Below are 18,858 nucleotides of genomic sequence, written 5' to 3' on the forward strand. Positions count from 1 at the left end.
TGACACCATATTCCTCAAGATGACAGATAACAAACAGTAGGAAATCTAGAGAGAGGGTACTACATGTGTGCTTATACAAATATTAACATCTATTAAATGCTGTTTTTTACATGTATGGTTATGTTTTCTCTAGATGATATAACTAGCCCAAATGAGGGGTCTCCTGTGATAGCCATGACTCTTCCAAGTGAGTCAAGGATTAACATTCATGCCATAACTGCATTAAAAGTATTAGAATACAGGTATGTGTCACAAAGGCTATCTATTTCTAGAACTATAAGAATCCTTTCTTGTTTTACATTTTCCTTTGTTTTCAGACTCTCAGTGCTAGAGCTGGTCAAAATATTTTGATGAAACATTTTTCTGTAAAAAAAACATTGTTTTATCAAAACTGAAACGTTGTGGAAGTGTATCAGTTTGGACAAAAATTTCATCAAGAAGATTTCTTGGGTCAAGACAGCCAGAGAGCCAGGCACTCATCCAGAACTGCCCAGTGATTAGGACACACATCTAGGATGTGTGGGATATCTACACTGCAATTAAACACCCATGGTTGGCTCATGTCAGCTGACAGGCTCATGGTGCTCAGGCTGCAGGGCTGTTTAATTATGGTGTAGACGTTTTTGGCTCAAGCTGCAGCCTGAGTTCTGGAACTCTCCCACCTTGCATGGTCCTAGGGACCAGTCTCCAGCCAGAGCATGGACATCTACACTTCAATTAAACAGCCCTTTAGCCCAAGTCTTGTGAGACTGAGTCAGCTGGCACAGGCCAGCTATGGAGTTTTAATTGCAGTGTAGACATACCCTCGGAGACCACAGTTCAAGTCCCTGCTCCAAACCAGGCAGGACTTGAACCTCCATCTCCCACATCCCAGGTAAGGGCCCTAACCACCACTTTCTTGTCTATTTTGGTGTGTGTCTGTGTGTCTGTCTGTCTCTCTTGCACACAGGTTGTTTTTTTGTGAAAAATTCAGGAGGTTTCATTTTCTTTCCAACTGGGAATGAAAATAAATTCCAAAACCTCTAACATTTTTGCAAGGAAGAATTCTGGTTTTCTGACCAGCCCTATATGGTGCATACCAGACATGCAGAGATCCTAGACTCTTGCACATCCTGGTATTGCTTTTGTATCTTTTTATTTTGTGTGCCCTGTAACAAGCATGGCAGAGTTTCTTTAAAGCTCACTGAAAAGTTAATGCATCAGACACTTTTAGCACCTTTTATCAGATCTCAAGAGTTTTAGAAACATTAAGAAATTACCCTTCCAAAACCCCTTTGTGGTTTGTAAGGAATTTCTTCAACTACTTTTGAAATGTAAGCAATGCTTCAAAGGTTAGGTCAAGAAGTGGAAAAAATATACCACATCCACTTGAAACTGCAGAGTCTGTGCACAATGTAATTATTGGCGCTGGAATAGGACCAGAACAATAGGGTTAATGCCCTTTCTCTAATGAACAGTGCCATGAAATCTTTAATTACCACAAATGTTCAGAAATTCAGCTTTATTTCTCATCTGAAAGATGACCACTCCAGCATCAGGGAACCTGTGGCACTATACTGAGGCATTGGCTCTGAGGTAAGAGTGACACCTATGTAGACCCAGCATCTTTTCCTCTGGCACTTACATGTTTGAGGTATTGATTTTGCCCAAGACTGTGCATCTTCTAAGATCTGACAACAGATCAGGATCACAGCATGAGGTGATAAAATTGCCTATGCACGAGATACCATGGCACCATGTTCTGATGGCCTTCTGGTTAAGAGGAATTTAAAAACATCCACATTTCAGTAAATTTTTCTGCTGATTATCTTTCTAAAAGAGGAAGAATGTCCAGTTAATGAACAGAGAATGATTGACATGTTCATGTTACCCTGCTAAATAAGATGCTTTTTGTTTAGTGAGAAACGAGCAGCTGTGATTCCTGATGAAATATTTAATGCAGTCGGAAGCAATTCTGTCACTACTGTAAACTTCAGCAAGAATCAGCTGAATGAAATTCCAAAAAGGTATAGCTACTTCTTAGTAGATGTTGTTCCACATCCTAATGATTCTTTTCTCTCCTGGTCAATCAGCAATATATTAAAACGTTGTGTTTTTAACCTTGCTGCCAAGAATATTTACTCCATATCTTAATTTCTACTTCAAGACGTATTTTATGTTATGATGCTATGAATAAAACAATTGCATCTTTTCTTTAAAAGGACTTTGCTTATTCTGAGTAGTGTGCAGGTATCTTACATAGATGCTAATTGTAAGTGAAAGAAGCCTAGCTAGGAGAAGAGATGGCTGAGTAATACTTTCATTACACACATGCATGAGTGTGTGTGTGTGTTTTTATTTTTTTGCTTTGCTAAGAGTTGTTGAAACAAATGAGGGGATACATCATTGACACCTCACATAATAAAAATACAGTACAGCCAGTTGACCGGTTTGGTGAATCTGTAGGATTGTTCATTGTTCTCATCACAAAGTGGTTCACTTTTTCCTATCCAAAGAAATAATTTGTGTGGATCCACTGCTTTGAGAGCTGACAGCTGTGTGCTATAGATGAGGTCCAATTTAAAATGCAACTTTTGCAGGTACTTCAGTTTAGTGTTTCCTGCAAGCATAAATAATTTCAACATTTTCCCCCATCAGTGATAGTCTGGTAGACTCTCCAAGCATAAAGCCTCTAGTACTGTAGCTTCAGATATCATTGGACTTCATTCTACCTCAATGGAAGTCCCTGGAAAGTGTTGCAATAACTTTAGTGGGAGCAACACAGTCTTTTATTTGTAAAGCACTTAAGAGTGTGCTGTACTAGATAAAAAGGAGGACATGATCCCTGCCCCAAGGAGCTTACAGATTAAATAGACAACACAGGAATGTGCTTAATTCTAATTTATTTAATAGCACAGTGATATCTTCTTTACAACATGAGTTACTATTTGTGGGCCTCAAGAAAGAAGTGAGTTTTCAGGAGGGATTCCGATGCTAAACGGGGGGGCTGAGAGCTACTGAAATTGACTCCCCTATCTGGCACAATAGCCTTGTGGCTCAAGCTAGGAGCCACGGATCAGAACTGCCAAGCCACCAGCAGTGAGGCAGAGATGAAGAGTCAGAAAGAGAGCCCACCCAGGGGAAGGAGGAGCCACAATCCTGATTAGGGCCTCTAGGGGCTACAGTAAAATAAAAAATATCTGGTAAGAGGAACCCCCATCCTTGTGTTCTGACAAGCAGAGTATATAAGCTGCAGTGCTTAGACACACACACGTGAACGAAATAACATTCACTCTTGGTTCTATATGTTAGCTAGTTTCTTGCGGTTATACGGTATTTTGCATCCATACCACAGTTTTGATCTTGCAGTCCTTATTCAAACAAAAATTGTATTATCTTAAATGGAAGTCTCACTTGATTAGAAGCTGTAGAATTGAGCCCTGCATAATGCTTATAAACTCTTCTGGGAAAAGACCATCTCTTCATATGTTTGTACAGCCCTAGCTCAATAAGGCTGTGATCCTAACGGGGGTCTCTAAGCAACATTGTAATATAAATATGTAATAATCATATATGCCTGCATGTCTAGACATAGACCTGTTATTTATTTGTATTGTAATAGTGCCCAGCAGCCCTTATAATGGACCAGGACTCCATTGTACTAGGCACTGAACAGAAACAAATACAACTGAGAGGGACAGCCATTTTGTGTTATTTTGTAAATGAAAATATCTCTTCAATGCAAGTGTATTGCTAGAATTCTATAGAAAAATCAGTTTATTAAACCAGTGTGTGTGTAAACAGCTCCATTTGTTTAGTCACTGTATTAAAGATTGGGGGAGGAAGGTGTAGGTGAACCGCGTATATGAATAGCTGCTTGACAGGAAGGAATTTCAGGAGAAATCACAATTTGGAGAGATGAGTACTCTGCGTGTTAATTACTCCCGCATTGGTTAAAATAAGGCCTTAATCTGAGGGATTTCAATTAACTTCATGAACTTCCAAATAGTTCACATCGAAGTGTCTCAAAATTATCTCAGTACACTGCTTACCAGAGCAATAAATACAATGTTCTCTGTACTTCACAATAGTGATACAATGAAATGGAAATGAAAGACTGGAATTTAATTTCAACATTGAAACAAGTGATTGCATTTCATTGTGGCTAATAAGAAGAGTGACTCTTTGGTGCCTTTTTAGTAAAACAGAATTTACAATGTGGAAGTTAACAGTGAAAGTCCAGTTCGTTTTTGCCATAGCTTTCTGAAATACTTTGTTTGCTGACTGAGGGCAACCTTAGAAAGTTAAGTGTGAGCTTTTGTCTTGGCATTAAAATATAAGCCTCAAGGACAGTCAGCTTTCATAAGTGCATCTCCCATTATTTTCTTCCTGCCAACATGGCCACTGAAATCCCAAAGAGCGCAGAAAATACCTGACTTGTAAATGAAAGTCCCATAGCAAGGAAGCTGGTTTTTATAAATTACACAATAAAAAGGGAGATGTTTTACTCATGTAATACACTTTATTTGTAATGGGTTGCAGGATTGTGGAGCTGAAAGAATCTGTCTGTGATGTGAATCTTGGCTTCAATAAACTCTCTTCCATTTCCTTGGAGCTCTGTACACTTCATAAATTGACACACTTGGATATCAGGTTTGTGATGTTTTGCTGGATTCCTTTTAGAGTAATTTCTTTTAATGCCATTTTAAACCATCCGTTGGTACAGTATTGCAGTACTGAAATAATCTTTCATTTTCCTAATTGTTTCTATGATGGTTGAACAGTTGGCAGGCTTGGAGTTGGATGGTGATCAGGTGGCCTAGAGCTAACCATTGAAAACTGATCAAGTGGACAAGCCCTAAGTAAATAAGTCATGAACTGACTGAAATGCTCTGCATCAGAGTTGTAAAGGCTGTCATGGAGTTTAAGTGACTCTGAGAAAAGAGCCTTAAGGGCAGTTATGACAGCAGTGCCAGGCAGTTATGCTCTCTGAGAATTACTCCTGGGACAATTCTGTGGGACTGTGTGCCCGCAGAAAACACCTCTGCAGAAAACAGTGGGGAAGCAGAGGGGAGCTGCATGGGGGCACGACTGTGGGCACAATTTTGGCAGGGTATTGACTGACCGCCCCCCCCCAACAGAGGCGAGGCGTTGGGGAACACAGAGTTACATGCCACTGGCCCTCCTTCCCCCATTTCTGCAAGCGCAGAGCTGCCCAGCTGAAGGAGGCTGCCTCCTGGGTCCTAGTGCCAGTCAAGCTTCTCCTCTCGAGGAACCTTCCTCTTCTCTGTGCAACAGTGAGTGCCCATGGTGGGGTGGAGAAAATGAAGGAAGGGGGGTGAGAGGGTGGAGGGGAAGAGGCAGTGGGGAAGTGTATGGGGGTTGAATAGGGGAATGTGGGAGTGAGGCACAGGTGCTGGAACTAGAGGTGCTGGGTGCTGTCTTGAAGTGGTTTCCATCATATACAAGTTTGATGGCTTGGTTCAATGGCTCTCAGCACCCCCACTATACAAATTGTTCCAGCACCCCTGGAGTGAGGGGGAAGGATGAGGCATGAGGTATTGGGGGAGGGAGGTGAGATGGGGAAGAAAAGATGATAGGGAAATCACAGGGGGAAGCGGGAGACCAGCATGCGGTGTTCCCTGGGCAGCAGCTGGGGCTTCCCCATTAAGCAGGCCCATCGAACCCTCAGCCTGACAAGCCCTGCCTCCCTACACCTGGACCCCCCCTGACAAGCCCCCCACATCCAGCCCACTGAGCCTCAACCAGCTGCACCTGGACCCCCAGCACACAGATTCCCCCCACCGACACCACCCCCCATGAGTCCCATTTTCTCACACCCAGACCCCTTTGCTGAGCCCCAACCACTTTCACCTGGATCCCTTGCAGAGTGCCATTGCCCCTGCACCCAGAACCCCTCCTTCCAACAAGCCCCTGTGCATCCAGATCTCCCACACGGAAACCTCACCCCACACCTGGATCCCCCCATACTAAGCCCCTCCACTCTTGGCTCCTGCTGGGCTGAGCCTGCCTGTCCGCACCTGGTGCAGAGAGGCTGGGCTCTGGGATGTTTCTGGGGCAGGCCCAACCCTTGCACGGTGTCAGGGTCAGGTGCAGCCTCACTGCCAAGTCCCTGTACCAGGGGAAGTGGGAGATTCAGGGTGATCTCCCACCTCAATGCAGCCAGTTGCCTGTGCTTCCCACTGCCATGCTGGAGCCACATTTATTTATTGACAAATACAATTTGCAGAATTTTAAAATATAGCGTGTGTAATTTTTTTTTTTTTGGTGCAGAATTTTTATTTTTTTGGCGGAGAATTCCATCAGGAGTAGAGATTAATAAGCTTGGAGTGTGTCCTTGGGCAACTATATTTGTAGTATCTTCAGTAACATCCAGTAGGCTCCTTATATGTATTCATCTGAATGACAATAATCTTCATAACTTCTCAGGGTGTTCATTCAAGGTGGTGGAATTGTCATTGGCACTTATTACCAGGGTATAGTGCAAAGTGAAAAGTAGCCAGGCACAGCAGCTTGCATTGGTTTAGTTACATTTAAGCCAGCTTGTTTGAATTTATGTGCTGCTGAAGAGGGAGAAGTGGGAGGAAGGGTTAGGCTGCAAGTTGCAGGGATGGGTAAGACCATGTGAGGTGGTTGATAGGGAGGGAACGAGGCTGAGTGCTCCAGGAAGGGAGTGAGGGCAGATTTGTTTAGTCTAAGACTGCAACATTTAATGACCCTCAGTGATTAGTCCCCCTTTCTTGAGTACTGTATGTGAAATGGCCCATTCCATTTCCTCGAGCCCCCTTTCTCTTCTCATTTAAGCAGCTCCTGAAAACCTTTTAAGAAAAAGGGTGGGTTTGGGCAACATAGTTGTACGTATGTTCTGTGTTAGAAGTGGGGTGGGGGATGCCAGCTCTTTGCACACTTTGACTGAAATGTTCTCAACTGTAACTACATGTTGTTTTAGTCCATAAGCTCCTTGGGTGGATCTTTGTATGTCACTCTGACCATGGTACAATGCTGGGTACACATTACAGTGCTATATAAATGCAATATTGAAATTATGGCAGCGACTTGATTAAAGATTTGATTTACTTAATTCCTACTCCATACATACTGAAAGTTATTGTCAAATGAAAGTGATGCCACATTACAAAATGTTTGGGTATGTCTTGATGATAAAATCTGTTCTCTGACTGGCAAAAACCAAATGCTAAAGAAAACAATGATTTCGATGCCCATCTGCACTAACTGTGGTTTGGGCATACCCATGAAACAGTTGACTAGTTTAGCATGTTAGTAACATCAGCTCAAGGACAGACTAGCAAATTTTGCTTTCTGGAAACCCTTAAATTTGCTAAAGGTTAGTAAATGCTGCTTTTCTTTGTCTACAATTCAGAAATAACTTTTTGACATCTTTACCTGAGGAAATGGAAGCACTGATAAGACTGCAAATAATAAATCTTTGCTTCAATAGGTAAGTAACCTTGCAGATAGACCTATTAACATATAATGAGAATGAGGCAAAGACCACCATGTGGTAATCCCGTTTGTGTGTTTGAAGCAATGTGCACAGGAGAATACTCCTCAATACTACTGAGTCTGTTCATATTAGGGTTCTGATTCTGCTAGTAAAGAAGTTTTGTTTCCAAATCAACTAATGAAAACAATGGAGAATAACTTGAGATGTTAGTTACCTTGTTTCATTCTTTTTTCAAGAGAAAAACACCTTTTTCCTGCTTTCCCAGCCTCAGTAAGTACTTTAAATGTTCAAAGCATTCTGCAAATATGTTAACCAAAGAACTGGGTTGCACTGCATGTCTTATTAAGCAGGTGCAAGTGGACTTTGGTTCCATCTGCTGATAATTAACACAGGAATATTCTGTCACTGATGCTGGGAGGGGGACACCTGATGAGAAAAATACTCGGTATTTGTGATTTTTTTTTTGATTTTTTTTTTTTAAAGGGTATCTGTGGGTATTTTTGAGGGTTTCCTGTAGGTCACTGGCTTCATCCTGTTTCCATCATAGGCATTTCTTGGAAAATCCTGGCCCTACTAAAGTCAATGGAGTTTTTGACATTGAATTCAATAGGGCCAGAATTTCACTCTTCATATTTTACCAGCAATAAAGGATTTACAGACCTGGGCTATCAACCAAAGCCTTTCACTTTCTTGACTTGTAATGAGCTTGCATCTCCCACTTTTAGTTAGTGGTGGCTCATGGTTTTAGGGAGAAACTACTTTATCATGATTTGGAGCAGGCTTGAACATTTGGCACCATTGCCAAGCAGAACTTTTCAGGGCAAACTGCTTCTTACCAAAGTGTAAATACAAACTCCTGCCTAGCTTGTCGTCTGTTTGGCAGGAAACGATGTGTGAAAGTATGGATTTTGATTCCTTTCTTCCTTTTGCAAATGGCATTGCTCAGTGCTGGTTAGTTTCATATAATTTCCAGCCCATTTAAAAAAGGATCAGTTTTACAAGAAAATATAAGTTGTCCCTTGTGCCTGTGCCAGGTTTTTTCATTGAAACTAGGTGTCAGTTTGCTTGAATGTATCAAAGTCAGCACTTCGCTGGATCAGGCCACTATGTGAACAGTAGATAAGGGAACTTTCTTCAGTAGCAGATACATATCCAGTACCAGGCTGTGATTCATCGAGATGGTAGCTTTCTCTGCCTTTGCTGGTGCCAATGGGGCCAAACTTTAAAAATAGTTAACAGAGCACAATGGGATTTATCGGCATACACTCTTCTGCATGCACCATATGGTACTTATTTTTCAAAGAACTTACTGCTGCAGCAAATCTCTGGTGCTTGCAGGGAGCAATATATGTCACTGGTTTCCTGAGGCATAGTTGTTGTTTAGTAATAATCAGAGCTAGTTATGTATTTATAACAGAGATTTAAATATATTCTGATTGATATTTATTCTTTCTAATTCCCATCTCATTTGGATGCTGCAGAGAATGGCAGGCCCCTCCTGCCTTCGCTAGTGATTCCTTCCTTCAGGCAGCAATACATGTGGCTAAACCCAGTGTGGCTGGCTCTATTGCTCCAATCGAGCCTGCCTCTGCCTCTCAAAAGCTATGCTTAAAGTTTTTTAAAACACAAGTCTCTCCCAAAGCACTCCCCTTGTCTCTGGCCACCCTGGCTGCAGCAAGACTCTTGAAAATGTTGCCATTAAAAGAGCAGAATAAAAACTGTGAGTGGGAAGAAAGAGAGGCGCCCCTCCTACCCCCCAAAAAACCCCCACCCCATTGTGAACTCTGATTAGATCTGTAACATCTTAGTGTTTTTCCAACAAGAAAAAAATTAATAGAATTCTTTGGGGTAGAAGTAATTTTCTTTCCGCTAAGACAATCAATGCACATTCTGTTTAACACAGGATTGTGTTAATTGCGTTTTTTTGGTGTTTTTTCTAATAACTAAGTGAAGATCTGTTTTGTTTTAAGCAGTATTGAAGGTTCTTCCTGTATTAATATTTAAAAGGAAAACACTCTTTTTTGGAACCAAATCTTGCCTGTGTCTTAATTAATGAAAACAAGCCATGAAAATGGGGGGCTGATTTAGTTTTTTTGCCAAATCACTGGGTGCTATGCATTATGCTAGAAATACAGCTGTTAGTATTTAGCAGAATCTATAAATAGTTTGTAAATCAGTATTTCTGAAACGTTTTTAAATTGTGTGGTGCAGTAGTATTTCAGAGCTGCATTAGTCAGCTGTCACGTTAAGGGAGCAGTGGGTAGATAAAATGCTGGATGATTACAAGTAATGAAGCTTCTACTTAATTTCTTTGTGCCATGGACCATAAACATGGTGTCTATAAATGAAGGGCTCTTGTTTTCATATATAAACTGGTCATAAGTATAGTGGGATTTGGGGTGGGGGGTTGGTATCTGAATGGTGACAATTTTTTCATGAGTATAAAACAAGCAGGATTCAGCTTGGCGAATGTAATGAATGTGTTTACAGGAACTTATCTCAGACTGTAGGAGGAATGTGTCTGTCTGACGACATTGCTATGCTCAGTTTTACAAAATGACTGCTCAGAGAACAAAAGGCCCGCAGCAGTCATCATACAAATTACATTCTGCTTTTATGTTTGTGAAGTAGACTAATCAGTATTATTGTCACCCTCCCAAAAATGCATGTTGAAAATGTACCTTTAATGAGTGATGATTATTAAACAAATTCAGTTAAATCTAGTCTTTCACCTCACCATTATCTGTTTTGTTACCCATTTTGTATATCTGTGTTTCTGATTTGATTCCTTAAGTGAATTTATTTTCATTTTTTGGTAGGTTTAAAATATTTCCCAACGTTCTTTATCGCATCCCAACACTTGAAACTATCCTACTCAGTAACAATCAGGTTGGATCTATAGACCCTCTACAACTAAGGAAGATGGACAAGCTTGGCACCATAGACCTTCAGAATAATGACCTCCTTCAAGTGCCACCAGAACTTGGAAACTGCGTAAATCTTAGGTGACTTTTTTTTTAATACTGCACAGTAACGTGGTTTTGATAACTGTTTTTTTTTGGCCTTTTTTTAGTCACAAGGAAAAATGGTAGAGTAACAGTGTACTTGTGTGTTGGTCTAAATTCATAAAATGCCTGACCTCTAGTCATCAGCTATGAAGCAACTGCAATTTTTTCATAGTTTCTCAAGACTAATTGAGAATAGAGGACATTTTTGGTTCATGATTTAATTTATCTATTTATTAAACAGAAAATTATATTTCGTGTTAGAGGCTAACTCACGTTACATAGGGGTACTTGAATATGGAGTTTGGCCTTGAGCATCAAACTTGGAGTTAGTCCAACTTAATAAACCCACAATTTAGGAAAATTTAGAATTAAGCTACTGGTCTGCTCTTAACCTGCCTTATTTTTACTTACTTCAGGGATTGTTCATAACAGAGGATTGTCCTGAGACTTATGTATAGTGCCCCATTTATTGACATTTTTCTCATGGCCATTTGTCAAAGGCAATTTGTTAAAAGACTTTAACAATAGGCTGCCCAAAGATTCTGGTATTTAATATATTGATCAGTGATCAGAAAGGGGCGGGTTAGTAAAGTGTCATCATTTGCAAAGGACACAGTATTTAGAGTAGAAAATTGGAAAAGCCACTGAGGAATTTCATAACAAAGATAGGGGAATGGGCAATGTGATGGCAGATGAATACAGCGGTGACATCTGTATGATAATCCGTATTGAAAGGAATAATTTGAACTCCTCAACTACATTCATCTGGACCTATTGGAAGGAGACTCTGCAAGAATTCCATCACGATTTCAACAGCGTCCACCCCGCCATCAACCTCAGCCTGGACCAATCTACAAAGGAGGTCCACTTTCTAGACACCACAGTACAAGTAAGTGATGGTCACGTTAACACCACCCTATACCGAAAACCCACCGACCGCTATGCCTACCTTCATGCCTCCAGCTTCCACCCCGGACACACCACACGATCCATCGTCTACAGCCAAGCGCAGAGGTACAACCGCATCTGCTCCAACCCCTCAGACAGAGACCAACACCTACAAGATCTTCACCAAGCATTCTCAAAACTACGATATCCGCACAAGGAAATAAGGAAACAAATCAACAGAGCCAGACGTGTACCCAGAAGCCTCTTGCTACAAGATAAGCCCAAGAAAGAAACCAACAGAACTCCACTGGCCATCACATACGGTCTTCAGCTTAAACTTCTCCAACGCATCATCAGTGATCTACAACCCATCCTGGACAATGATCCCTCGCTTTCATAGACCCTCAGAGGCAGGCCAGACCTCGCCTACAGACAACCTGCCAACCTTAAGCATATTCTCACCAGCAACCACACACTGTACCATAACAACTCTAACTCAGGCACCAATCCATGCAACAAACCTCGATGTCAACTCTGCCCACATATCTACACCAGCAACATCATCACAGGACCTAACCAGATCAGCTACAACATCACCGGTTCATTCACCTGGACATCCACCAATGTTATATATGCCATCATGGGCCAGCAATGCCCCTCTGCTATGTACATTGGCTAAACTGGACAGTCACTACATGAAAGGATCAATGGACACAAGTCAGATATTAGGAATGGCAATATACAAAAACCTGTAGGAGAACACTTCAGCCTCCCTGGACACACAATAGCAGATTTAAAGGTAGCCATCCTGCAGCAAAAAAAACTTCAGGACCAGACTCCAAAGAGAAACTGCTGAGCTTCAGTTCATTTGCAAATTTGACACCATCAGCTCAGGATTAAACAAAGACTGAATGGCTAGCCAACTACAAAAGCAGTTTTCTCCTCCCTTGGTGTTCATACCTCAACTGCTAGCAGAGGACCTCACCCTTCCTGATTGAACTAACCTCGTTATCTCCAGACTGATTCTTGCCTGCATAATTATACCTACCTCTGAGAATTTCCATAACGTGCATCTGGCAAAGAGGGTATTCACCCACGAAAGCTTATGCTCTCTGTTAGTCTTAAAGGTGCCACAGGACTTGCTGTTGCTAAATTACTTTGCGCATTCAGGAGAAAGATCTGGATATAGTTGTATAAGCTTCATGAAAATCTCTGCTTGGTATGCTTCAGCAGTGTTTAAAAAGGGGAAAAAAAACCCACAATGTTCGGGTGCATAAAGAATGTGATAGAAAATAACACGGAAAAATGATATGGGCACTTTATAAATTAATTTTAGGTCCTCACCTGGCATACTCTGTTCAGTCCTGCTTGTTCAATCTCAGTGTTTATCTAGAGACAAGTGGTTCAGAGATGGGGATTGCAAATTATTAGAGGTATAACAAGACTTCCTGATGAGGAGAGAGTGAAAGATTTGGGACTGTAATGGTTTAGAGAAGAGAGAGTTGAAAAAAAAAAGTCAAAAAATGATTGTTATAGAGAAGGTAAATTGAGAGCAAATATGTACTTTTTTTTCACACTACAAGATTGCAGAGAGGGTTGATGAAAGTGGAAGGTAACAAATTTACATTGATAAAAGGAAATATGTGTACACACTAGAGCTGCTCAGGAATTTTTCTACAAAACAGTTTTTGTCAGAAAATGCCAGTTAGTTGAAACTAAAGTTTTTCATGGGAAAGGATGGTTTCAATGCAACTTGCATTAGGAAGGTTTCTTAGGTCCACGGTGGGGGAAGTGAGAGAGAGAGGCCAGTGGTTAGACCACTCAGTTGGGATGGAGGGTACATTCCTGGTTGTGGGAGAACCTGGGTCTCCTCCCTGGCAGGTGAGTGCTTTAACTCCCAGTTAGATTCAATAGAGAGCCATTTTGAGAATATACACTCTCAAGCTTCAGGGAATAATCCAACCCCTTCCATGAAAGAGTTTGAATAGAAACTTGCCCTAGGGGCTGGTCATACCACTGTGATGCTACTGGTGTTGACAAAGGCAAGATACTAGACTAAATGGGTCTCTGGCTGGCAATTCCTGTGTTCCTTCTTGCAATTTATTAAATAAAATTTATTTTTTAAAATTAAGGCTTTGAAGTCATACAGGGACAAATAACCACTCTTCAGCCTACCACTAGCTTTACCAATTTAAACCATTTTTGTGAATGAAATGGAAATCTCAAGTGGGCAGACAGCTTGTATACCAAGCTTCAGTTCAGCATAGTTAAAAACGGGCAAGTTATGAACCCTTTCACTGCTTTTTCCAATAGAAATAGCAGTTGTTCTCTTACCACAGTGGCATAAGTGAGATCCACCTGCTGCACAACTGGTTTGGCTTGAGAAGAGGTGCTGAGTCACCCACATTTCTCAGAGTAAACAGCATGCTTGTTTTTCTGATTGAGGAGTTTACAGTTGACTTTGTTTTAGATTTATTGGATAATCACATTTTCAAGAACATGAATGTATGGGCAAGGAGACTCTTGCAGACTTATGGAGTTTAGTTTTCGTGTGAACTCTAAAACTAGCCTCTGTAGCACTGACAAATAATGTTCATGAGTAGAATTTTAATGTGTTAGTTAACACAACAAAAATGCATCTTTTTTCCCCTATTTAGACAGGGCCTAAGGGTCTGACTAGTTCAGCAAAACACAGATCCTAGGTCATAGGGAAGGCTTGAAGGGAACGTATGGGAATGTGCTCTGGTGACAGGACTTGTGCTTACCTGAGAGCCTGTGTAAAACAACTGAGTTGGGAAAAGGTAAAGTTGCCATTTAGCATAGCTCAGTGCTACAACCAGCTATTCCCATTGCTTTTATCATTTATTTTTATAAGTGCTTCCTCCCACCGTCCCAGGCAGGGATTTTACTGAAAAAGTATGTTCCCCTAAATGTACAGTATTGCAGGGCACATGTATATTATGCACACAACTATCCATCACTACATCACTGTTGGCATACTATTAGCACTTGAATTAGGCCAATATGAAATCGAGTAGCAGAAATTCATAATATAGTATTACTATTCATCTTTAATCAGGATTCTTTTATTTTTCTAAAGAGCCATAAGTGTGCGTGATGTATGAATGTGCTGGCACAAGCAAAAGCACTGACAGTATTAATTTTTATTTCTGTACTTCCCCAGGACACTTCTGCTAGAAGGAAATCCATTCCGCACTCCTCGAGGAGCCATTTTGGCAAAAGGAACAGCAGCTGTACTAGAATACCTAAGAAGTCGAATTCCTACTTGATCAGAGTACACTTATTTTTTTGTTAGGCTTATGGATCAAAATACAAGCAAGATTTTTACCATCAGAAACCCAAAGGCCATACACCAGTCTGACTTCCTTCCTGTTTGTCAACTATTGATTAAGCTGGCCTGTGCCATAAAGCATTTTTTATAATACTGCTTTTATTCTGTTTGAAAAAAATGCCCATCCATAAAATCTCAGATCTTCTTCCAGAGTTACATAAATCAACATTTCAATTGAAAATACCACAATGCTGATTGTCTTTATTTGTAATGCAGTGATTTCAATGGATACAACCACTAACAATGACAATTTTTTCTACAGTTCAGTTTAAAAAAAACTTTTTATGAATTAATTTTAGGAACACTAAAGGGGTTGCATAAAAAGTAAACTTTCTGATGTTCTTAGGTTTGTATTGTCCATAGTTGTGTGGGACCAAATGCTTTATAGCAGGTGACCTCTTAATCAAATAGGTAAGTGTTTCACACTGTCTGCCTCCTGTTAAATGCCTGAAACCTTAAATTACACACCAATGCTGTAATAATGGTAAGGATACAGTATGAACTGTGCTACAAAGAGTGTGAAGAATGTGTTTATAAAAGTGATTGAATTCTACTTGGTTGACTAGTAATGAATAAATGTTTCCTGTTGGATGTAAATTATTACCTTTGTTTAGTTTAATGTACCAGTCACGCTCTCTAGCTCAATAACATTAATATGTGCTTGCCATATTACATACAAATATGTTGATGCATCTTAAGGTGCCATTTCCAGGATGAATAACTCTGGTGATAAATTTGTTGGGGGAATGGGTGCCTCAGATCTGAACTGTGATGCAAATGTATATACATTGCTCTTTGTTGCAAGTAAAAGCCTAAAAAATTGTAGCCCGAATCAAAATTGAGCCCATAGTGGTTTGCACTGACTGTTTGTTGAGCACTTCACTTCCAAACAGTATTGAAGACTGACAGCTGCCCTGTTTTTAAGGCTATATTTTCAAGGGAATTCAGTATTATACTGAAGGTCAGATGGCTTTTAATTCTTACAGACTAAACTACAGTACATACATTAGGAATGGGTGAACATCTTCACCTACCTTGGCTTGTTAAAAATTACTTTTGCAAGCCTTTTTCTTCTGAGTGCAACCTGTTTTCCCCACCTTCCTAATTGAACTTAAAAGAAAATGAGGTCTTGTACCTAAAGAGAATCCTGTGTTAATTAGGAATAGAAAAGCCACCTCTTGCCACATTCACTCTGCTCATGCCATTAGAAGACAGCTGAAGTGGATATTATGTATGGTGTGTATAAACTATGCTTTATAGCAGGTGACCTCTTAATCAAATAGGTAAGTGTTTCACACTGTCTGCCTCCTTCAACACTTTTCTCTTTCTCCATTCCCCATCTCCTATTATCAGCAAAATTAAAAAACAATTCCAATTAACCTTTCAACCCAATGATGGTTGAGTGGGTCCAAAATTAAGACAAAATAAATACACCTATCCCTAATGTCTTACATTTAATGCGCACCTTTCATCATAAACTACCACAATACATGCAACAGCACTGAAATGTAACCCCCTCTGGGGAGGGAGGACAGCAAACAGCTGGCACATAACACTATATAGCAATAGGAAAGGACAAGGAGGTGGAGCATTTGAGTAGATGTGCTACTGTTTTAAGAGAGAGCCCCATGCAAAAAAACAAAAAAAACAAATAGCCTTCCCACATAAATACATTGCCAATAGTTGAAGGCCAAAGTTGCCTCTATTTGAATGAATGGTACCCAGCATTTTATAGCTCTATCAAGTCTAACATTTAGATTACTGAGACACTCTTCCAGCTTCTATACAAAGCACATTCTATATAGACACTGAATTTTAGACCTTCAGGTGCTGTAGCTTTTCTTCATACAGTTGTGATAATTTTACAGTAGAACCTCAGACTTTCAAACACTTTGGAAATGGAGGTTGTACGTAACTCTGAACAAACATTATGGTGGTTCTTTCAAAAGTTTATCACTAACCATTGAGTTAATACAGTTTGAAATTTTACTATACAAAAGAAAAATAAAACATATTGAATGGCAGTTTAAAAGGAACTAGATAGAGACCAACAGCAGTACAATTAATTACCTTGGGATAATTGATATCCCTTCTTTATATTAAAAGATGACAAAAGTTTGTTACAATAATGTGACATTTTTATTATTTGTACAATAAAGAGACTTTTTAATGTTATTCAAAACACTTTTTAAATACTGAAAAAGTTGGTACGCCAAAGCCGAAAAATGGCTCTGCTATACACTGCACAGCATTGTTTTAGTCCCTGTATTTCTTTTATGTACAGAAAGCATCTGCAAAATGCATTCTAAACACAATATGCACCTTACCAATTAGTGTCAATACATAAAATAAAACTGGAAGGATACAACTTGCATGTGCAAATTAACTAACAAGATAATTGATTTCACTGAATCAATAGATTTAAAATATAGTTTTAAAGTACCTTTTTGCACATAAAATGAAGCAGCTTTCAAGTTCAGTAAGTCCTTATACTGCAAAACCATTAAATACATTCACAATCTATCTTAAAGTAGTAAATATTTCTTCATTCAGCTTTATTTACATCAATACTGTAATTAAACTGAAAAGTACAGTTAGTCATCTGTAATATAGCAATCTTTTTAACACATACAAAAATGACTTTTTTGTATATAATTTAAGCTCAATATCACAATTATCTCAAAATATTAATTACAATACAGCCATCTCCATCATAATTAAACATGTCTTTTATAAAATGGTAACATTTTTAATAAAGTAAGCTGTTGGTTTTGAACTGGCTACAGTACTCCCAAGTAGAAAACTTAACATAAGTCTTGGTTATAACCATGATTTCAGAGTAAACCCACTTAGGCTAGCAAAGAGGCCTAAAAGGCCCCAACTGATAAATATCAAGCCTCTTGTGCTGCACTGTTGTGGCTTGTCGCTGGTTCTTCATTAAATGCTTTACAAGGGGGCAAGTAACTACTATATGCAATGCAATGGAGTGCATTCATATACAGAATATCTGCTTGAATTGTCTGAGGCTATTAATGCTCATAAGGATTGCCAAGGAATTTTGAAACGAACAAGGAACTGTTTACAATGCTATACATATCAAATAATGCCTACTGAGAATTTACTTTTGCAAAGGTGAAATTTCATTGAGGTCTGCTCAACATTCAAACTGCCACTCTGAGGAAAACAAGCGCTGGTTACATTGCCTGGCCTCTGGGTGTCACTGTTGTGCTGCACACATATAGCTGTAAGGCCATTTATTAAGCATAGCAAACCTGGAGTCATAAAAAGGCCAACTCAATTAATATCCAGTCCAAACTACTGGCCTGAAAGTTGCATCATTGCTTTTATGTTTAGCTCATATTTACAGTAGAGTGAAATAAACAAATCGGTTAATAAAAAAAAACATTTATAATTTTATTCCACTTATCTGAAATCTAAAATTGACTGGATGACTATTTTAATACTTACATTTTGGAAGTTTTGAACTATAAAAAGCCCAGACACAGAAAATGAAAAGCCAATAAGTATAGCTTACTCTTGGATGTCTAATTCAAAGCCCATTGTTGACGGCTGTAATTTTGTGTCCTTTTGTGAAGACTAATATAACCACCTGTTTGCCAGTGTTTACTTTAGTCCCAGCTGGGCTTGCATGGTAATTTCTGAGCGCAAGGTGAATGGAGGCTGAACCCAGTACATTCACAAGCTAACTTTACAGAAAGTTGACAATCCCCTTTTCTAGTTAGGAAGATGGGTGACACAGATTACAAAGCTAGTTGAGCTAATGGATATGACCTTAAATTCCCATTGACTTCCCTGGAAGTTGGGACATGTATCCTGTGGCAGAATCAGGTCCTATGCTTCTTTTGAATGTTCACTTGCACAGAAGAAGAAGAGAACCTAGGGTCTGTGAAAATGAACTCAACCATCATTTTTTCTTTACTAATACACAAAATATACATCTGACCACATAAGCTGAATAACAGGGATTGGTTAGAGTTACAAGCAGGAGCAAGATGTAATGTGAGCAGTACATAGTAATAGCAGTGGCAAGCAGCTTTCCTAAACACATTACATTTGATTCTTTTAACAATTTATTATGGTCAGATGCTTTTTGAACTGTTAAGAATTACTGGTACTCGGGGAAG

General features: G+C 39.7%; 1 protein-coding gene across 1 annotated transcript in view; it reads left to right on the forward strand.

Annotated features, from left to right (window-relative positions):
- LRRC40 (leucine rich repeat containing 40) overlaps nt 1-15,313 on the forward strand; it is a 32,936-nt gene extending 17,623 nt beyond the window's left edge. The window contains exons 10-15 of the mRNA XM_050961039.1: nt 134-242; nt 1,899-2,006; nt 4,522-4,632; nt 7,382-7,459; nt 10,285-10,470; nt 14,546-15,313. Of these exons, the coding sequence (XP_050816996.1) occupies nt 134-242; nt 1,899-2,006; nt 4,522-4,632; nt 7,382-7,459; nt 10,285-10,470; nt 14,546-14,651 (698 nt within the window). The 3' untranslated portion in view covers nt 14,652-15,313. The remainder of the gene's footprint in view (nt 1-133; nt 243-1,898; nt 2,007-4,521; nt 4,633-7,381; nt 7,460-10,284; nt 10,471-14,545) is intronic.
- Nucleotides 15,314-18,858: the final 3,545 nt, after the last annotated feature.

The sequence above is a fragment of the Gopherus flavomarginatus genome, chromosome 7, assembly GCF_025201925.1.
Source record: "Gopherus flavomarginatus isolate rGopFla2 chromosome 7, rGopFla2.mat.asm, whole genome shotgun sequence".
NCBI classification, from domain to species: domain Eukaryota; kingdom Metazoa; phylum Chordata; order Testudines; family Testudinidae; genus Gopherus; species Gopherus flavomarginatus.